The 20,288-nt window shown below is 45.3% G+C and overlaps 1 protein-coding gene across 2 annotated transcripts; it reads right to left on the bottom strand.

The window, feature by feature from the left end:
- Positions 1-1,554: 1,554 nt before the first annotated feature.
- TRIM63 (tripartite motif containing 63) lies at positions 1,555-17,028 on the bottom strand. Of its 2 annotated transcripts, XM_081016823.1 has the most exons (9): positions 16,706-17,027; positions 11,501-11,670; positions 9,876-10,044; positions 7,690-7,785; positions 7,187-7,420; positions 5,618-5,640; positions 4,634-4,758; positions 3,224-3,295; positions 1,555-2,232 (listed from the first exon to the last, which is right to left on the bottom strand). In XM_081016823.1, exons 1-9 carry the CDS (start codon positions 16,862-16,864, stop codon positions 2,222-2,224), a joined length of 1,059 nt encoding a protein of 352 aa, XP_080872949.1. In that variant the 5' UTR covers positions 16,865-17,027; the 3' UTR covers positions 1,555-2,221. The 2 variants fall into 2 exon arrangements, with proteins under 2 accessions (XP_080872949.1, XP_080872950.1); XM_081016824.1 differs by lacking the exon at positions 3,224-3,295 and having other exon boundaries at positions 16,706-17,028.
- Positions 17,029-20,288: the final 3,260 nt, after the last annotated feature.

Below are 20,288 nucleotides of genomic sequence, written 5' to 3'. Positions count from 1 at the left end.
CTTCCCCCAAAGAATGAACTACATTCCATAGAACTACAATTCCCAGCACCCTTAACACACTACAGCTCCCAGTATTCTTTGGGGAAAGATATGTGCCCTAAATGTATGGTGTGGACATGACCACAGTGATTATTGTAACATCTCTGACCCCCTGGCCATCCGATCAAGGGCCATTCAGAGGTTATCCTCCCCATATCTCAGGAAGGTAAGTCAGTTCCCATTCATCCTGGGAAATTGCTTGATGGGGAGCATCTGAAGGAGCAGGTAAGTAGCCTGGGGATACTTCTGGGTCCATTGCTGTTGCTTGAGGCTTGAGGCTCAGGTGACCTCAGTGGTGCAGAGTGCCTTCCATCAGCTTTGGCTGTGCCCCTATCTGGGCAGGGACAGCCTAACTACTGTAGTTTACGCTCTGGTAGCCCCTAGGTTAGATTACTCAGGGGTGGCCAACTCCCAAGAGAGTGCACTCTACTCACAGAGTTATAAACTGGCTGTTATCTACCCCCTTTTTGGGAGTTCGCATCAAAGTTGTTGAGCTTTTTAGGGAGGAGGAAAGTCGTTTGGGGGGGGTGTAGGGCAAAAATGCTGAGCTTTTTTTAGGGGCGCCAAAAATTGTTGAGCTTCTTTGGGGGGAGCCAATAATCTCTACCAGTGATCTACCACAGACATCCAGTGATCTGCTGGTAGGTCACGATCTGCCTGTTGGACATGCCTGGATTACTCTAGGACTGCTTTTGCAGACTGTTTGGAAACTTCAGATAGCATAGAATTCAGTGGCCAGTTTGCTTAATGGGGCAAGACATATTATGCCAATCCTGGCCTGACTGCACTGGCTGCCATTTAGTTTCCGGGCCCAAATCAAAATGCTGATGTTGACCTATAAAGCCTTAGAGCCAGAAGCCTCTGTCCAGTACAAGCTCAGGCCATTATTAAAATGTGTTGGCAAGGGACGATCATTGGGCTGTTCTTATTTTTGTAATGTATTTTGTAGTTTGATATTGTGATTTTATATTCAGATGTTGGGATTTTATATTGTGAACTGCCCTGAGACCTGAGGGTATACAGTATACAAATGTAATAAATAAATAAATGGCACAGGACCATTGTGTGTTGGGACTAATGAGAGTTGTAGTTTAGCAACATCTAGAACAGGCACATCCAAAAGGTAGACCACGATCTACCGGCAGATCACTGGACGTCTGTGGTAGATCACCGGCAAATAACTGGCTCCCCACAAAGAAGCTCAACAACTTTGGCCTGAACCCCAAAAAGGGTAGATCACTGCCAGTTTTTAACTCTGTGAGTAGATCGCAGTCTCTTGAGAGTTGGCCACCCCTGATCTAGAGGAGGACCAAAAGTTTCCCACACTAGTATTATAACTTAAGTATGAATCATTTGTTTGCAAGGCAGGTTATAAATATTCTAAATAAGTACTGGTAATTCTTCCTAATAGTCTTTTCTTGGCCTGAAAACTGCATTTGTTTGACTGTAACTTAGTGGCTGATCTGTGATCATAATAATAGAGATTGATTGGCTGAAATAAATAACCAATTGAGATAAAACTGGAATTCATTTTATTTTAACTATATACAACAAAGAAGTAAAATCGGCAGACACCTTTTAAAGTTCAGCTACAGGCATTGAAGCAGATAATATTCTTTTATCAGATCCTTCTTCCTAGATCAAAAAAGTTGACTAAAACTATTGGTACGGTTGGTTAGCTAAGGTCTACTAACACTAAAACTTTTCCATTTTTCCTAACAGTCTAAGCAGTGCAAAGAAACTCTAACTAATTCCCAGAATTGGCATCCTTCGGTCTGCGGAAGGGTGCTCTGAATGCTCCCTCCCCCCCCCAAAAAAAAAACCTGAGGGGAGAAAAAGCTTATCTTTTTTTCTTTACAAAAAAAAATTCAAGTGCATGACAATTATGTACAAAAACACACACACCAACAACATATAAAATGTATGAAAGGTTCCTTTTTGCACCCGTGTATAAAAGTGTCCTTGTGCAAGTATTCTTTCTGGACTGCCAAGAATTCCACATCCCAAATGGCTCTTCTTCAGCTGAACTGCGTCCTGCTCCTTTTCCTCATTGCTTGTTGGGCATTCAGTTTGGGCGTCCCACCCCACTACACCCCTCTTCCTCCCCCTCCCCAAGTCTTCCCAGTCCATACAGGCAGAATTTCTCCTTCCCCTCTGGAATCCATTTTCCCCTCCTCCTTCGTTACTGAGGACCTGAAACAAACAAAGGTGGAAACGACATGTAAGTGAAACCAGTTTAGTACACAAGGAAAGGATGGGGAATGTGTGGACCCTCCAATTGTTATTGGACCCCAAAACCCATCAGCCCCAACTAACATGGCCAACAGCTGGAGGCAATTGCCTTGTAACAGGGAAGAATGTTTCTCCATCCACACTGTACATTTAAAGCTCATTTATACCACTTAGCTCTCCACAAAGAATTCATCTTTATCACCAAACTCTGAATATAATTGCACATTGTATTAATTAACATATTAGTGACCATGTGATAATTTTAGCTTATAAATGTTATTGTTTAATGTCTTAACTTGTATGTTAAGGTACTTTTATAGCTCTGTTTAGAATAGGTAATGTCTTGATAATATTTTTGTATTATCAATCCAGTATATTTTCTTTTAATTGTTGAATGATTCTGTGTACATTGCAGCAGCCTTTGGCTACGTGCAATAAAACTGACTGGCTGACTGACTGACACAAAGAATTCTGGGAACTGTAGTTCACCCCAAGTTACACAGAGCACTATTCCCCTCCCAGAGCAATTCCCAAAGTGCCCTGGGAAGGGGGTTGGTCATCAGTCTCTCTTCCAAGGGAACTCTGGGAATTGCAGCTCTCAAAGAGTTCCCAGGATTCTTTGGGGGAAGTCATGGCTGTTTAAAGTGGTCTGACACTGCTTTAAATGTATAGTTCAGATGGGGCCTCTCTTTCCTCTAGCCTGTGTTCTTTGCTGAGAACAGCATTCCAGTGACAGGGTGCCATTGCACTGTGAATCTTCTTGCCTCCATCAATGGCAGCCATTTTCCCCCTCACGGTATTGAAATGAAAATAGCACTGCCATGATTCAAGGTGCCACGCAAACACCAGTCCTCAGCAAGAACGTGGAAACTGAGCAGCCAAAGTTAAGAGAGTTTCTCAACAGCCACATTTCTCTTTCACTTGCTCAGGCTTGCTCCAGTTATGCACGTACCATCCACCTTCTCATCTTGTGGGTCTCCCTCTTCTGTTTCTTCTTCCTCATTCACCTCTTCATCTTCCTCATCTTAAAAGGGGGGGGGGGGGCGGAGAGATAAACAATGCAGGAGATTTAGAACCACCTTTTCTACCAAGGAACCATCCACTGACATTTGATGCCAGGACTTCAGCTAGGAAGGATCTTGCAAACGCACCACATACATTTAGAGTACACCACCAGCCCAAAATAATCAGGGGAGTTGTAGTTCACCCCTCACAGACACCCTTAACAGACTACATTTCCCATGATTCTTTAGGAATGTGTGTGCTTTAAATGTATGGTGTGTGCACAGCCAACAATTAGCTCCCCTATTGTCTACTCTGATGAATGGCAGTGGCTGAGGCTACTACGGTCTTTCCACTTCCTGCTACCAGATCCCTTTTAAACAAGAGATGCCAAGAACCAAACTGGAGACCTTCTGGAAAAATCTGTGCTCTGCCCCTGACCTATGGTCCCTCGCAGAAAACACTGGGAGGAAAGCAGTTTGCTCACTGCAACCATCCTTTCAAAGGAACACAGAAGGATGACTTAGACCAGATCAGACTGTTGGTCTGCCCAGTTAGTATCGTCTACACTGACTGGCAGGGGCTCGCTAGGGTTTCAGGTTGAAGTCTCTTCCAGTCCTACCCAAAGATGCTGGGGACTGAACCTGGGACACTCTGAATATTTTGCACCTGCTCTACCACTGAGCTGTGATCTCTTCTTCATAAGGAACAATGCATGGGGTTCTCTGAAAAGCTTTTGTGCCTAAAGGGGCAGTATTTGAAAATATTAGTTATTATTTCTAACTGTGCTAATAATCCTTTATCTTTGTTTTGCAAGTAGCTTTCAGGTAGAGGCAGTTTCATTAGTCTGTTCAACCTCTCTAATAACAGAAAACAAGGTGATGCAGCTGTCCTTAGTAGGGAGCAATGGACCTTAGCCACAGAGCAGGTGGGAGAGGCAATTGAGACACAAGAGGAATTTTCTCTGCCAAATTTTCCATTATGAATGTTTGCTCAGGAGAACACTTGACATATCTTCAATATTTACTGGGCATGCACCATATATCTGATAACTGCATGTGACCCCTTCAAGGAAACCCTGAAGGAAATTTGGTGTCAGTATTTGATAGACGGTGTTTGACAGCTGGCATGCAGTAGTACTTAGTATAGCTTGAGAGATGACTTGTAACGATGTTTTGTATTGGTGACTGACTCATCTAGTTTCCATTTCTGTTGTATCTTTGGAATTCTGGGGGTAGGGACTTGGACTTGGTTTTATTGATCTATAAGTTACTTTGGAAGTCGTTGTTGTTAATTTTAATTGGAGGGGAAAGATTCTTTAAATGACAAGAACACTGAAAAGGTGCCATATTTACCATACCTGCCTCAAAGTCAAGGCTTCTCAAGGCTTCTGCAATGTTTTCCAGGTCTATGGTAAAATAATCCATGTTTTCAAAACCTGGCTCAATCTTCTCCAATTGAGCACCCTTCGATGCCTCGATAATTCTACGGAGAAAACAGGATGGAAAGAGATGTTTTTTTCTTCCTGCTCTTAGTGCATTTCCCAATGCTATCATATACATGTCTACTCAGAGTTAATCCCCACTCAATTCAATGGGACTTACCCCCAGGTAAGTAGGTAGAGGACTGCACCTGTGCAGTGTAATTCACTCACAAGTAAGTCCTACAGGTATGCTCAGTGGGGCTTATTCCCAGATGAGTTATCCCAGAACTTCATTAACCCATTGTGTTGTTTTAATTTTGGTTATAACTCATCCTGAAATTTATTTCAATGGATGGCTTTGGTTTGGTTCACCTATTGGGTTGATCCACACTTCCGATTGTTTTGTGCCTAAAAAGCAGGGGTCCAAGCAGTTTCCCACTTGACCCACACCTTCTAGGCATGGGTTTGAGCCTTTTTTTTTCCTTTACCCTGCTCCATTCACAGGGAAAACCCACTCTTTAGTGTTAAATCAGAGCAAACATCAATCCAGAGAAAACCCAAATTGCTGTTTGCTCCGATAGAGCACTAAAGAGAAGTTTTCTGGAGTGGGGTGTGTGGAAGAAGCGGAACAAGAGGAAGTGGGGATATGGAAGGTTCACCTTTAATGCAAACCGAACCAAGCATACTTTATGATCTTTATTCTGCCTCTCAATTTCTGCAAGCAGGAGTATTACAACTCAGCAAAGAAACAAAAAACAGCCCACCCCTTCTAAGCTGGTCAGCTCTGAAAAGGAGCCTTGTTTTTAAGCTTTCAATCAGAGAGAGCTTCTCATTAGGATCCTGTATTCATTGAGAAGAACAGCATACAGAAGAATTTGCACACAGAAGCTGCAATTTAGAAAATTGTGTTCCAGGACTTACGTTTTAATGAGCTGCTTGGCAGACTGGAATGAGGAAGAAACAGGGAGGGGAGGGGGAAAAAACAGAGAGTGATCATTAGTGGAGAAAGACATTTCACTTTAAAACTGTGCCCCCCTTAGTGGCAGTATCTTAAAAGTTTGACCTGCTTTGATCATCTGTCCTTCCTCCAGAGATCCAAGGCAACATACATGGTTTCTCTTCCTATTTCATCCTCACAACAACCTTATGAGGTAGGTTAGGCTGAGTGATAGTGGCTGGCCCAAGGTCACCTAATGAGTTTTCTGGCTGAAGGGGGATTAGAACTTGTGTCTCTCCTTTAGTCTCATAGTGGCCTACCTTCCAGGGTTGTTGTCGGAACTACTGAGATAGCATTTATATGGCTTTTGACATATGCTAAGTGATTCTTTTCAAATATTTTGATCTAGAGGCCAGTTGGGTCTCCTAAAGCAGCAGGTGGAGAGTTGAAAAAGGATATGCAAAGTCTCCCTTGGACTTATTTTGGGTAAAGTCCCACTCTCCCTCAATTGTGATTGGTGCTGGCACTCAGCAGAATTTAATAGTAGATGGTGGGGTGGAGACATTTACCTGGCCTGGCAGGTGAGTCGCTGCTGCTTCCTGGAAGAAGGAGGGAGATGCAGCGAAGAGGGTGGCACAGTGTGGAGCAGGGAAGGGTGAGGCTACAAAGGAACGATCAAGAGACTAAAATGGGCTCCCACTTGTTCCTTTGCTGAAGTAAGGAGGGCTCCCAATAACCCATCAGCTGATAGGTGGCAGGGGGATGGCTTGCTCAAGGAGGGGAAAGCAGTTTCCATTTCATGTAAATAGTTTTTTGCTCCCAGCAGTGCTCTTTGAAGGCCCCCTGTGCTGCTCCTTTCCACCCTTGAGGAGACTTGCAAATGGCTCTGTGAGCTGTTCTATGTGGCTGCTGCTGCACCTCCAGCAACAGGTAGCCATCTTGAGAACCCTGCGCAAGGGATTTTGGCAGGTGGGCAGGGCAACCTGCTTTGTGAGTCATCTGCCATCACAATGGTGTCATCTGACTGACAGCTGGGTTGCCCGGCCCATCTGTCAAAGTTGGCCGGCGGGGTTCCCCCACCCCTGATCGAGGCCAGGAGGATGGCTGTTGCTGGACATGGATGGAATGATATGTTGCCCCATGTGGAACCAGCCTTTTAAATTCTACTTCCAGTAGAAAAGCAGTGTCTTGGCAGAGCTAAAGGTTCCTGATGTGCAGGCAGCCATCCTTCTCTACTGCCAGTGATGGACCCACAATGGTCATCAAAGAAAATCTTGCAGTTATGATTACGATTGTCAAGGCCTGCTGCACTGAGTTTCTTGCAGCTATGGAAGTGAGCAGGAGGGCAATCTGGTCTTGGTCTCCAGCCAGAAGACAAAGAGGAGTTGGCCACCCACTCCACTTCCTTAGCACAGGGCTGGAGAACCTATAGCTGTCAAGATGTCGCTGGGCTCCCACCAGCAACCCCAATAGCTAGTTATGATGGGAGTTGTGGTCCAACCAACACCTGGTGGTCCACAGGCTCCCCATAATTGCCCATAAGTTTGCCTCACCATGAGAAAAGCAGCTCCTGCCTCTTCCTCCATGGACTGGATGGCGCTCTCCACCAGCTTGCTCGACTGCTCCAGCTGGTCTTTGTACTGCTGGATGAGGTTCTGCATGAAGCCAACTTTCTCTTCTTGCGCCTTGGAGATGCGCTCCAGCAGCCAACTCCGCCTCTCCTCTACAGTGGCAATGAGGGCTTCAAACTTCTCACACAAGTCCTGCTTGACCTGCCGGCCATTCTCCTGCCAGGGATTGAGAGGAAACAAGTGAGGGTGAGGAACATGGTGGGTTTGCAGCGACTGCTTTGTCTAAATGGAGTAGTAGACTTCTCCCCTGATTTAGCTGCCCAGATTTGGACAAAGAGGGAAGCCAGTGAACTTCAGAGAAAAGCAGACATCTTTCTCCTCCCCCACCCCTCGCCCTGTCAACACCTGCACCAGCCATCTCAGAGTTGTGTTTCCCTTCCGCCGCTCAGATTTCCAAGGGCTCAGTCATTTGTTGCATTCCTCACCTCAGTGGCTTTGCACGACTCTTCCAGCTGGTTGATGATCGTCTGTATTCTGTCATTGCCTGCCACCAACATAGAGATGCAGTTGGTCAGCTCCGTCTGTGTGTGAGAGAAGGCAACAAAAATAGATTGGAATCCTGCATGCTCCTTCTCCTTCGAGAGAAAGGGCATGCCATGCTGTTTCTCTGGATAATAGTGAAAGAAGGGATGGCTATGGGAATAAATGAAAGCTCCTAATAGAGGAGATAAAGAGGAACCCTCTAATTTGGGTTCGGACAGGGCTGGGGGTGTGTGTGTCTTGTAATACAAACAGCTCCAGCCTAGATTGGCTTGTTTCCCTTTCTCCTCTATCCCCTTTCCCTTTCATGTCATGTCTCGTTAGACTGTAAACTGGTGGCAGGGACTTGAGGGGGGTTGTACAGTGCAGAAAACGTTTATCATTATCATTATTAACTCAGCAAGGTGCCATTTGCCCCAGCACACCACAGCCCAAGACCCCTTGTCTCTGAAAGAATGAGGCAGGGCTTCTTAAGGAAACAGAGATTGTTGCTAAGAAAACCTCAGCTCAGTGGTTGCTTGTGCAAATCCCTCTCCTCGTGCTCCTTGCAAATTCAATACCTTGTAGACCTGATGGCTTCTGAAGGCACCTTCACATGATCCTTTCAGCCCCTGGGAGACAACGGGCTTTTCACCAAGCAGAAGCCAGCACAGATGGTCTTTTGTCACCTGGCCGCTAGGCAACCCCCCCCCCCTTCCAAGGATCCAAAAGGCTGTCTGAACTGTGGCTCTCACATGGACAATGTGCCATGCACAGCTTGGCCTGGCTTGGTTGGGTGAGTGGGCCTTGGGGCAGTTGTTTTGTCCCTATCATGACTCAAACAGTGCAACTGACATTGGTTTGCTACGCCAAAGCTCAACCTAGCTTTGTGGTGAGAAGGATGAGTTGCACCGTGAACTGTGAATGGTGACGAAGCCATTAGGTGATCCACTTATCCCTGCATGGCAGGTTTATTTATTTTATAGTTGCAACTTCCACACATGGGTTCTACTCTCAACGCTGGGGAATGAGCCTGGGTCCTTCTGCATGCCAAAGAGATGCTCTACCATTGAGCTATGGCCCTTCGCTGTGCTTGCAGTGGGGAAGGGACCCAGTGGTTGATTTGTTTGACTCCTGTGAGAGAATTCATGCAGTCTCCATGGCACCCATCCAAGAAGCCCAGGGAAAAGACCTCCAGCCACCCAACCCTGCTCACAGCTGCTCCCGTGGGACTGAACGCCTTTCCGAGGGGTCCACCACCGCCTCGCGGCTCTCAAGTGACTCTAAATATAATCTGCTGGTGGCTGCTTGGAGACTGCAGTCATCTGTGTATATCCATACCAGCTGTGTTAGCGGTCAAAGGCTATTCCTGAAAGGCACAGCGCAGCACATCCTGATGTCTCCAATCATCTCTCAACCCAAATGGGAGATGCTCCCTCCTGCTCTATCTGCATGCCAAGCAATGAGATGTGAACCCCTCTAAGGTCAAGGGACTGAACCTTTTTGTCCTTGTGAAACGCACCAAGGTTTCCTAATGGGTCCCCTTTTTGCTCTAATGTGGTAGTGTCCATCCAGGTAGAGTTTGGGGCAGAAATCCAGGACCCCATTTGGAAGGTGGGTACCAAAACATAGCAGGTCTGGCTTGCCACACATGAAATAATGTCCATTGCCATCTTAAAAGTCCACAACTCATCAATAAGACAATTAACTCTGGAATAAAAAATGATCTGACTCCCCCCTGAGATTCCTCTGAAGCTTATCAAGGATTCCTCAATGAGAAGATCAGTAATGGTGAACAACAGCTTCCTTGAAAGACAGCTTATGCCCTACCACCAACAAGCCAGCCATGCGTGGGAGGTTTCAGTAGGGTTATATATTTATTTACATTGTGAAAGAAGCAGGGTCCCTTTTTTTGGCAATTGGATAGAGGTGCAAAAGATAGAGGTAGCCTAGGGAGAGTCCCAAAGGAGACGACTGGAGGGCCATGTTTGGCCCCTAGATCTGAGGTTCAATGACTTGAGAGTTTCCAGGGCAAGGGTTTTGGAGTCCCCCTGCAGGTCAGCCAATGGGGGGAAGCGTTTTCTGGAGGCAGAAAGTTGAAAAAAAAAAGTTTGAAAACGAGTGTGAAGCCATTGAAAGCAACAGCTGGTACCTTTTGGCCCTGAAAGACACTTTGAAGGGGTGCCACTTCGCAGTCTTTGTGAGCCCCAAAGACTTTGCACATGGAGCAGGTGGGCACCTCACAAGTTAAGCAATAGATGTTGATCTTCTCATCTTCGTGTTCCTTGCACATTGGGTGGTTTCCCTTCTTCAGGGGTCGGCTGGAGAAAACACAAAAGAAGCCAGTTGGATAGATGAGACTCATAGTCCTGGAGATAATGGACTTTTGTTTAAAGACAAGCACACATATTCCCTCCTCTTTTCTCATCTTAATGGCATCTTTTTATTTATGGGAATAAAGCCAGAGTTCACATGTGAGTTTGGTTAAATGGGAACAGTGGCTCAGGTGTGTTTCTCCTTCATCAGCAAGCAACCAACCGCTACAACAGAGCTGCACAAATCTGTCAATTTCTGTCTTTCTCTGCTTCTCATTTCCCTATTCCAATTCCACATCAACTAGCAATTTTTCCTTTTAAAAAGTCCACACAAATTTTGTGTGTGCGCATTTCTTCTAAGCTATACATCTTTGTACACATCTTGCCTAATATATGCATTTTGCAAGCTTCCCCCTCCCCCATATAATGTAGTTTTGTACATCATTTTCACTCATCTATTCATTTTTGGCATGCTTTTTGAATGGGGAACTGCATCACAAAATTTGGAGAAGTGCAGATTTCAAAGGATAGTCGTGTGCTCAGTTCACACTGGTTTGCTCATCTGCAAAATTGATGAGCATCCTCTCAATTCCTTCTTCCAAGTCATTTATAAAGACGTTGAACAACAGCGGACCCAGGACAGAACCCTGTGGCACCCCCCTGTCACCTTTTCCCAGGGTGACGAGGAACCGTCACTGAGCACTCTCTGGGTTTGTCAATCAGCTACAAATCTACTTAACTGTTACCTCATCCAGTCCACATTTACCAGCTTCTCTACAAGAATATAATGGGGGATGGATTTGACATGAAGGTAATGGAGACGAGACCCTGGCCATCTCTTTGTACAGTAGGAATTGGACTGACTCCCACCTCCTCTCTAATATTAACCTCCACACTGAGGTTATGTTTAGACCTTGCTTCTGTGCGTGCCAAAGTGTCCAAGAAGCTAGCTCTGGCTCTGCAGAGCTGTTGATTTTATTTTGGGAAGCCAATGCTATTTCTTCACTCTGGGCAGGACTTAATGACACCCCGCTCCCCCACAAAGCATCATCAGCGCCTCCCCTACTATATTCAGATACCTCTCTAATCCACCCAAATTCCACTTCCTCTAATGGAAATGGATCAGTGCATGTGTGCTGGGTTCCTATAGTCCTCCCAGTGTTCCTCGACTGGTCTGCTTTTTTCTGCCCGCTTTCTAACAAACGGATCCTTCCCAAATATGAGTGACAGCCGTGCTTCTCCCTCAAAGCATTGGAAGCTACCTTTATCCCATCTCTCTCAGTATTGTCTACTGGTTGGCAGTAGCTTTCCAGGGTTTTGGATGAGGCGTCTCCCGGGCTTACCTGAAGATGCTGAGGATCGAATGTGGAATCTTCTGCTTGCAAAGCAGATGCTCTACCTCTGAGCTATGACTTCCCCCTTGAGCTATGGCAAACAAGAGGAAGACAGCTGTGATACAAACCTGGTATATTCCTGCTTGTAGATATCAATGATGTTCTCCACCAGTAGATTCCTCTGCAGGCCATAGACTCCATGGCGGTCCAGGATGACTTCGTGGCGGCAGGAGGGGCAGCGGAACCGTCCCCCTGATATGGTAGTCCCCCGGGCCGTTTGCCAGTATGGGTTAGCAGCCTGCAAGTACCATCAACAATGTAAGGGCAAAGTTCAGTAAGCTTAAAAAAAAATTTTTTTTGCAAAGGACCCCACAAAACAACCAATCCTACCATCGTTTGGCCTGGAAAAGATGACCTGAGGGCTCAGCTATTCAAGTATCATCACAGTTATCTGGTGACGCTTGTAAGAATGATTCATAGTTGTCCTTATGGGATGGGAAAACCCCATCATGCTTTGCACTTGTATCAGAGCATGACATTGGAAAACTGGCCAAGCTCAACAAACCAAGTGGATGATCCAACCAGAAGACCCTTTTTATAACTGTTGCAACAACAACCTTTCTATTGGAGCTGGAGATCAGTGGCCACAGCTAGGTTTTCAATTACATAGTTGCATGTTATCTATTTAACATGTCTTTTTAGATCTAGAGTGGAGAACCTATGTCTTCCTGATGCTGAGATTTCCCCACCTGTGTTGTAGCTGAATAACACCTGGAGGTCTACTGCTTCACCATTCTTGCTTTAACTAGTAATGCAGGAGAAGTTTGATTCGGCTCACATTTAAAGCTGAATTCATCACAATTTGCACTTTCTGAAAATGTGTGAGAACCAAAACACAGCCATCCTTCAAAACTCACACCTCCAAATTTTCTGATGCAGTTCAACAACCAGTGTAACAAAAATGCATATATAAGGGGGAAATGTGCATAAAAATGAATGTATTGGTGAAGAAAACATACAAAAATGCATTATACTAGGAGAAATTGCTTGCAAAAATGAGCACATGTCAAAGCTGCAAAAAATGTGTATATAAGGAGAGATCTACACCAGGCATAGGCAAACTCTAGCCATCCAGATGTTTGGGACTACAATTCCCACCATCCCTAGCTAACAGGACCAGTGGTCAGGGATGATGGGAATTGTAGTCCCAAACATCTGGAGGGCCAGAGTTTGCCTGTGCCTGATCTACACTAAAATGCTGAAGACTTTTCATGAGGATTAAAATAATAACAACTGCAAATTGCTGCAGAAATGTGAATCGAATTTAAGATTAGAAACATGAGAAACTGAAAGTGACAGATTTCCATCCCCATCCCTAACTTACAAAGACAAGAACTGAAGAATGCAAATATAGCTTTGCTGAATATGACTAAGGTCCAAAGCAGCTGAGCAACCTCGGGAGTGTGAAAGGTGCCCCACACTTTATCACGGATAATACCCACTGATTTTAAGTCTATGCTCCATGAATTTGTATGACCCAGAGATGGACAACACATGGTAACCTCCAGATGTTGCTGTACTACAACTCCCATCATCCCTGGCCATTGGCCATGCTAGCAGGGGCTGATGGGAGCTTGAGTGCAACAATAACTGGAGTTCCCCAGTTCCTTATCCCTGATCTAATTCCTTTTTAAAAGCCCATCTAAGCGTGTGGGGTGTAAAGTACTTTCTTTTGGTCCATCCTGTGCCTGCTGCAAATCACATCCATTAGAGAATGACTGTGAGAGAATCTGCTCCAGCCCTTGATTAATTTCCATCCTATTGATGAGCAGATCTGAATGGGTTGAAAACCCTTCACAGGAACAGGCCACTTGCTCCAGTCCTCTTTAGCAGAGCATTTAGAGATGGTTCAGTCAAAGTGGGGGCTTATAAGGGAAAGAAGGGTTTTGTTATTTAAGAGGAGCTGAAACAGTGTTGGAATAATTTTTATTTTTTAATTTTTTTTACAATAGCTTCTTGTGACTGTACCATGAACTGCCAGCAGTACAAAATGGATGCCGGTGGGAAGGAGGATTCTGTAAGTCTACCCATGGCTGCTCAGCCTCCTCCAGATTTTGGAGCTCGTATGCCACTGAATATCATTTACTGCCGCGCAAGAACAGGAAAGGGTCACTGCTGTCTTGCCCTCTTCGTGAGCTTCCTGGAGGCATCTGGTTGGCCGCTGTGGGAGCAGAATGCAGGGCTAGGGTGGGCCTTCAGAGTATCTAGGAGAGCTGTTCTAAGGGTCTTATGATCATAAAGGAAGAACTCTGTGACAGCCAGAGATGGGGGAGAAAGTCAATTCAGTTCCCATTTAAAAGATAATATATCAAATTTGCACGTTCCAAAGCAGCATGAGACCTGAAACACCAGCATCCTCTGAAATCTGCCCTTATCTGACTGTTGCGATGCACAAAAACACATTAGGTAAAACTGTGGACCGGCTTTCCCTAAAACTCTGCTTCTTCACACTACCTACAAGTGACACATTCACACATGTATTTGTCACATGACCCAGTGGCCATGTGGGTTTTCCTGGATGGAAATTATGCCTGCGCAGGAAGCCATCTTGCGAGAAGCAGCTCTTGGTGATAATAAAGGAACAACAGCTCTGGTTTGGGTTTCAACAAGCACTTCAGTCCCTGCCTTCCCCTCCGCAATTGGCTGTCAAACTGTAAGACCTTTTGGAAGACTTTAATCCCCCTGTCCCAGCAAACAGAATCCAATTTCTCCTCTGCCCCTGGGTTTTCCTTCCTGCCTCTCCTTGTTTTGCTGCCTTGGAGGTTTGGCAACAACGATCAACACACTTTGGAAAGGCGGTGTCAGAAGTAAAACAGGCCCCCTAAAGGCCCAGCACTCTTATCAACTGGCTCCTGGCCACAGTTTCTCTTGGATCTCTTGGGAAGTGGTCTTGGCGCATTTCACACAAACTGAAATTGGAAAGGGGTTGTATTTGAATTTTCAAGGGGATGAGACCCCTGGCAAAAGTAATGAAGGATATTTCACAGTTATCGCGATTTTCATTATATTTAACTCATGTTGCAACTAAAGTACTTTGATACAGTATATCCTTTCCGTTTCCTTTTTGCATTTTTGCACAGCGCTGCTAATGAGTTTGCTCAATGCTGGCTCATCTTGTTGTTCCAGTTATTCAGTCAATAAATCAATTCATTCATTAATGTGATTGGGCAGAGGGTGATTTATTTCAGAACATAACATTCTGTTCAGGGATGAAATAAGAACACGGAACTGTGCTTGGAAGTAGCCAGAGATGAGCCCAACTTGGATCATTCTATGAAACATCAAATAATATTGTGACACCTTAAAGACTAACCGTTTCATTATGGCATAAACTTTTGTGGATTGGAAGTGCACTTCCTTTCGTTCATAAAAGTGAATCCCATAATAAAGTTTTAAGTCTAAGGCAGGTGTACTAGCCAAGATGGTGCTCTCCAAATGTTGTTGGACTACAGCTCCCATCTTTCCTGACCATGTTGGCTGGGGCTGATGGGAGTTGTAGTCCATAACACCTGGTGGGCACCACCTTGGCTACTTCACAAAGGACTAAAGCAGCTATTTCCCTGCTGGAAATTCCAGGCCATGTAGCACCAAGGTTGAGTTGAGATTATTTATGTATTTTCAACTAGAAAATGGCAATGTTTCATTTGACAACCTGATTGGTAGCCTTGGGTCCTTCTGGGGAAAGGGCTTGGTTTTCTCGAGCCAGGGGAAATCTTTTCCACACTCATATTAAAGGGGCACCTTGGCCTTTCAGTATGTGTAGGTAGATAACACTATGATGGAGACCATTCTTCGTTGTATAAGTGGATAAATAAGAAAGTACATATTGGATGAACCAGACTACTATGTGACACTTAGGACTGTGAAAACTTTTATAATAATTTATTCCTTATACCCCATCTGGCCTAGCCTCCCCAGCCACTCTGGGCGGCTTCTAACAAACAGGGTATTAAAATTTTAAATGGCTTTAGAGGAGCATAGAATTGTAGAGTTGGAAGGGACCATGAGTGTCATCTAGTCCAACCCCCTGCAAGGCAGGAATCTTTTGCCCAACATGGGGCTCGAACCCACAACCTTGAGATTAATTTTCATGCTCTACCAACTGAGCTATCCCTCAGGCTCATGCATTTACCATTTTAGAATATAATGAATGGTAATAAGTGACAGGGACTTGTAACAGAATAGAAAATTCTGTTGCTATTGACATATAGGTCTATAATTTAAGATACAAAGTCCCACCCAAAGATGACAGGGTGACGTAGGCTCTTCACAACTTTATCTAGTGGAAGACAAAAGCCCAACACATGAGCTCCTGCTCTCTAGAAGAGGCTCCGTGTGATTGGTATACCAGCACAGCCAGGTGTTCCAATGTGGGCGGGACCAGAGGCAAAAGTGGGTGGAGCAACACAGGTGAATTTTTGCTGTTGGCTCATTTTAATGCACACTCTCTCACACACACCCTCCAGGAAAGCAAGAAACAATATCATAGTTCAAGGGCACATTCCAACCAGGCAGAAGCGCCCAAGGGGCTGCAAAGCGGTGCCAGTGAGGGGCGTGGCCTGGGGACAGGGGGTGTGGCTGTAGAATGGTGGGACCTGGGAGAGGTCCAAGGGCCAGAGGGAGAGGCATTTGGCCCCTGGGACTGAGGCTCCTTTTCCCTGCTCTGTACACTTAGGTTTTGCACATGAATAACATGTGAGGAGGGCTGTTGCATTTGGCCCCTGGGACTGAGGCTCCTTTTCCCTGCTCTGTACACTTAGGTTTTGCACATGAATAACATGTGAGGAGGGCTGTCAAAGACTGCTGTATTAGGCAAGCATTATTGGAAGGAAGTCTTGTTGAAATCAGTGGGACTTGCTTCTGAATAAGCATGGATAGGAGCATGTGGGCTGTACATTTGAAGCACATTTACAGTTCATTGCTTCCGCAAAGAATCCTTGGAACTGTAGTTTGTTAAGGGTGCTGGGAACTGTAGCTTAGTGAAGCTATTAGTTTGTACCCACGTGGGAGGGGGGACCTCAGGGTTCTGGTAACTGCCCCCCTCCCAGCAGAATCCACAAGCCTGAGATATGTACACCACACTGGGGATATTGTTTGTGGATGAACCCAGATCTTCTGCCCTTTCCCCCTTCTTCTTTTGCACAGGGGTGATCTATACATTTAAGTGGCATAACTCCCCGCTGCTCCCCCCTCATCTAAAACACACCCACAACTCCCTCCCCACCCCCGTCGTCCCAACACACACCTTGGACAATGCTAGGACGCCTACTGACCTGGAAGACGTCGTTGGCGCATTTCCTGCAGAGGTTATGCTGGCAAGGTAAGATCACCACAGGCTTGGAGAACATCTCCAGGCAGATGGGGCAAATCAACTGTTTCTCCAGATTCTCCATGGGGTTAGAGTCCCGGATGATGCTTGACTGGTAATCCATTGCCCCCTTCGGTGCGTCCAAATTATATCCTTTCTTTTTCTAAGCGACTGGAGAGAGGCTCCGTGCGGAAGGTCTCACCGTCTGCTTCTGGGTTCTAGAACTGTGTGTGCTGACCCTTCAAGCAAACCTTTGGGCTTCTGCACTTTGTCTGAGACAGCTCCTCTGCTCTATTTATATCATCTGAGTCACATGTGCATTGGCGGGCAGGATCAGTTGGGAAGAGGGTCGTGTTTCCTAAAGGCTGACATGCTGTCACATGGGGAGGGGTGACCCCTCCAGAGAGAGGTCTGTAAACAAGGCTGAGGACAATTTGTTCGAAGGCTGGGAAGTCAACTTCCAGGGATGTATATTATTTTTCTCCTCTGCTGCAGCCGGCAGTGTCTTTTGGGACAAAGAAATTGGAGACATCGTTGTGTAAACACAGTCACACTTTCCAGGGAGTTAAACAGGCAACATGAGCCCACCTGTCACCCCTGACTTCCAGAAAACCGAGGGTTAAACTCAAAGCACTCAACAAAATTGTTTGCTATTTCCAGCACAGGCTGCCGTCCACAGACTCTTAACATCTCCTCCTCTTATTACTGTTGGCTCTGGAATCTCTCAGCCCCATTGCCCATGTCTCAAAGCTGCAGCCCTCTCTTCTCTGATCTGTATCCACTGAGAGTAAAAAGTCTGCAGGGCTTGTGTGACCCACCAAACTGAATACAGACCACCAGGTTTTATGGTGGGACCTTGGGCTCATAGTTGATAGCTCAATGAAGACGTTGGCCTGGTGTGCAGCAGCTGTGAGAAAGGCAAATCCCATACTAGAGATCATGAGGGAAGGGATACAGTGTACAGTTCTGGTCACCTTGCCTCAAAAAGGATATTTTAGGTTCAGAAGAAAGGTTTGGAAAAGGGCAACCAAATTGATTAAGGGGATAGAGCAACTGCCCTGTGAAGAATGGTTGCAGCGTTTGGGACTTTTTAATTTAGAGAAAAGGCAATTAAAAGGTGACATGACAGAAGCTTACAAAAATTATGCATGTCATGGAGAAAGTGGATAGAGGAATGTTTTTCGCTTGCTCTCATAATGCCAGAACTCATAGATATCCAATGAAGTCGAATGTTGGAAGGTTCATGACAGATAAAAGAAAGTAGTTCTTCCTGCAGTGCATAGTTGAATTATGCCACTCACTCCTGCAAGAGGCAGTGGGGGACACCAACCTAGATGGTGGGAGATCAAAAAGAAGAACCCAATGACACTAACCAGCCGTGCATCCACCTGTTAATGCCTGAAGCTGTCCTTTGGACATTAGAGGTTCACAGATTTATGGAGAGAAACTCAAGTCCCTGAGAAAGAGGCGTGGTTGTTTATTGGTCCCAGTAGCCTCTGCATCCTGAAAATGTTTCACATCTAGCAAAGACTAATCCAGTTTAGACTGCTTAACACCTACATTTTATAGCAAAACTCTTGTCAGCTGGAAATTGGGAACAAAACACAGGAAGCTACCATTAGTCCAGGTGAAAGTTTTAAATATTAAAGGGATGCTGTTCTTCTGAACTTCCTTTCTGCCCTTCAGCCTAGAACCCTGGCAACTAAGGGGGAATTGAAATCCTTCTGATTGGCTAAAAAGTTGGGAGAGGGAGTGAAAATATTGTTTAATGGAAAACAGGGAAGTTGTATGCAATTTTACATATTTATGTAAAGAAATATCCCCTAGCATAATTCATTTGGGTAAATTATTTTCACTAATATGTGCACTGATATGCACACTTTACACTAGCAAATGTGTTTTTCAACACATTACTTGACTTGCCTGGACAACTGAATTGCAAAATTTAGAGACGCCTGAATTTCGAAGGATGACTTTGTTTCCATTTTTCATATTATTTCAGAAAGTGCAAATTAGGTAAATTCATTTTAAATGCAAACTGAATTGGATATTGCCCCCATCCTTAGTCCTGGACCAGCCTTGCAAAGAGCCTCTGAAAAACCAGGTATGTCTGTTGCTCAACTTAAAGAACAATTTCCTGAGATATCTTTATTGACGTTGGTCAATGATTCCCAGGAAGATCTCACATCTGTGAGAGTGGGCTGGGGGGACTTGTGTGCATGTTTTGAAGAGGGTCAAGTGATTTCCCTGAAAAATAAATGGAAGATTTCACTGGCCCCACAAGATGCCACAAAGATCTGGAATGAAATGACCCTGTTTACTCTTCCATGCAAACAGAACAAGCCACACCTCTAAGCCTTCTGTGGGGGGAGCCCATTTCTCTGATAGGGCAGAAACTGAATACACAGAGAGGAGGTCCATGACTGAGGAGGGGCGGTGGTGAATTTTGTAATGAAATTATCTCTAGGTCAGTGTCGCCAGTGGGAGTCCAGGAGCGAGGAGCAGACTAACTGTTGACTGCTGAAAAATCTACTTTCCCAGTCCATGACAGTGTTGGGCAGGGTAAGAGGCACAGGGGAGTGGACTCTTATCTTTGTACCAGCCTCCATTCCAGCTGTGCAAAATCCAGATGCTTCCATGCCCCATCCCTCAGTCAAGATAGGCAAGAAGCATAATCACAGTTCAAGGAAACTGCATTGATCAGCAGGTTAGACAAGATGACCTCCAAGATACCTTCCAGTTCTGTAATTCTAATTCTTAAGAGCTCAACACAATATTAATACGGCATCATCCAATACAAAATCAGGGATAAAATAGGACAGGGACAACAGCCTCCCCCCCAACCCCCCCATCAATTCTATATATATGAGAGACCCACATGAAAACAAAGACCACCACAGCCAACCACAAATGAATAACCACACCCTAGGCCAACCCCAACCTCTCTCACCACCAAAGGAACACAAGCGAACAGCAAAGAACCTGCACAAGCAACACTGACACAAAACCCCACATATATTAAGTAAAATAGAAACATCACCACCCGACCCCACCCCCACCCATCTTTCCACCTCCACATCCCCCTCTTTCCCCCTTTTCTTCCTAATGTCTCAACAAATGAAACTGATTTGTAAAAATGTTACATGGGGGGGGGGGGAATACAAGAGAGAGACATTGCAAACACTTTTGTAAATCAAGAAAATCTTTAATATATGAGAGACCCACTTGCAATATATTTGAGAGCAACCAAAGAACAAAGAAACGGATTGTGCTGCGGTGGCATCTGATTCTCTGCACCTCTCCCTGCTAGAATTAGGGGACGTTTGAGTTTGCTGCAGCTGCCAGTGCGAGTCACAGTAATAAGGTTTGGGCTATTCGAGCTCTGCACCCTCTCCCACCTGAGTCTGCCAAACTCCACCCCCCTGGCCTCCATTGGCTCCGCCTCCCCCTTTGACCTTACCCAGGTTTCAAAATCTAAAGCTAGCCAGTCTTAGAAAATCTCCCAACGGCTGCATGATGATAGACGCCAGCAAGGCAGAACATTACAC

The sequence above is a fragment of the Podarcis pityusensis genome, assembly GCF_964106645.2.
Source record: "Podarcis pityusensis genome assembly, chromosome: 8".
NCBI lineage: Eukaryota > Metazoa > Chordata > Lepidosauria > Squamata > Lacertidae > Podarcis > Podarcis pityusensis.
This window is presented reverse-complemented; position numbering and strand designations above follow the sequence as displayed.

Coding starts and splice junctions, on each gene's coding strand:
- TRIM63 (XM_081016823.1), bottom strand. CDS start 16,864: ATGGATTACCAGTCAAGCATCATCCGGGACTCTAACCCCATGGAGAAT. Junction 11,671..16,705: donor GCGCCAACGACGTCTTCCAG/GTCAGTAGGCGT, acceptor TGGTACTTGCAG/GCTGCTAACCCATACTGGCA. Junction 4,759..5,617: donor GCCAAGCAGCTCATTAAAAC/GTAAGTCCTGGA, acceptor TTTTCTCCGTAG/AATTATCGAGGCATCGAAGG.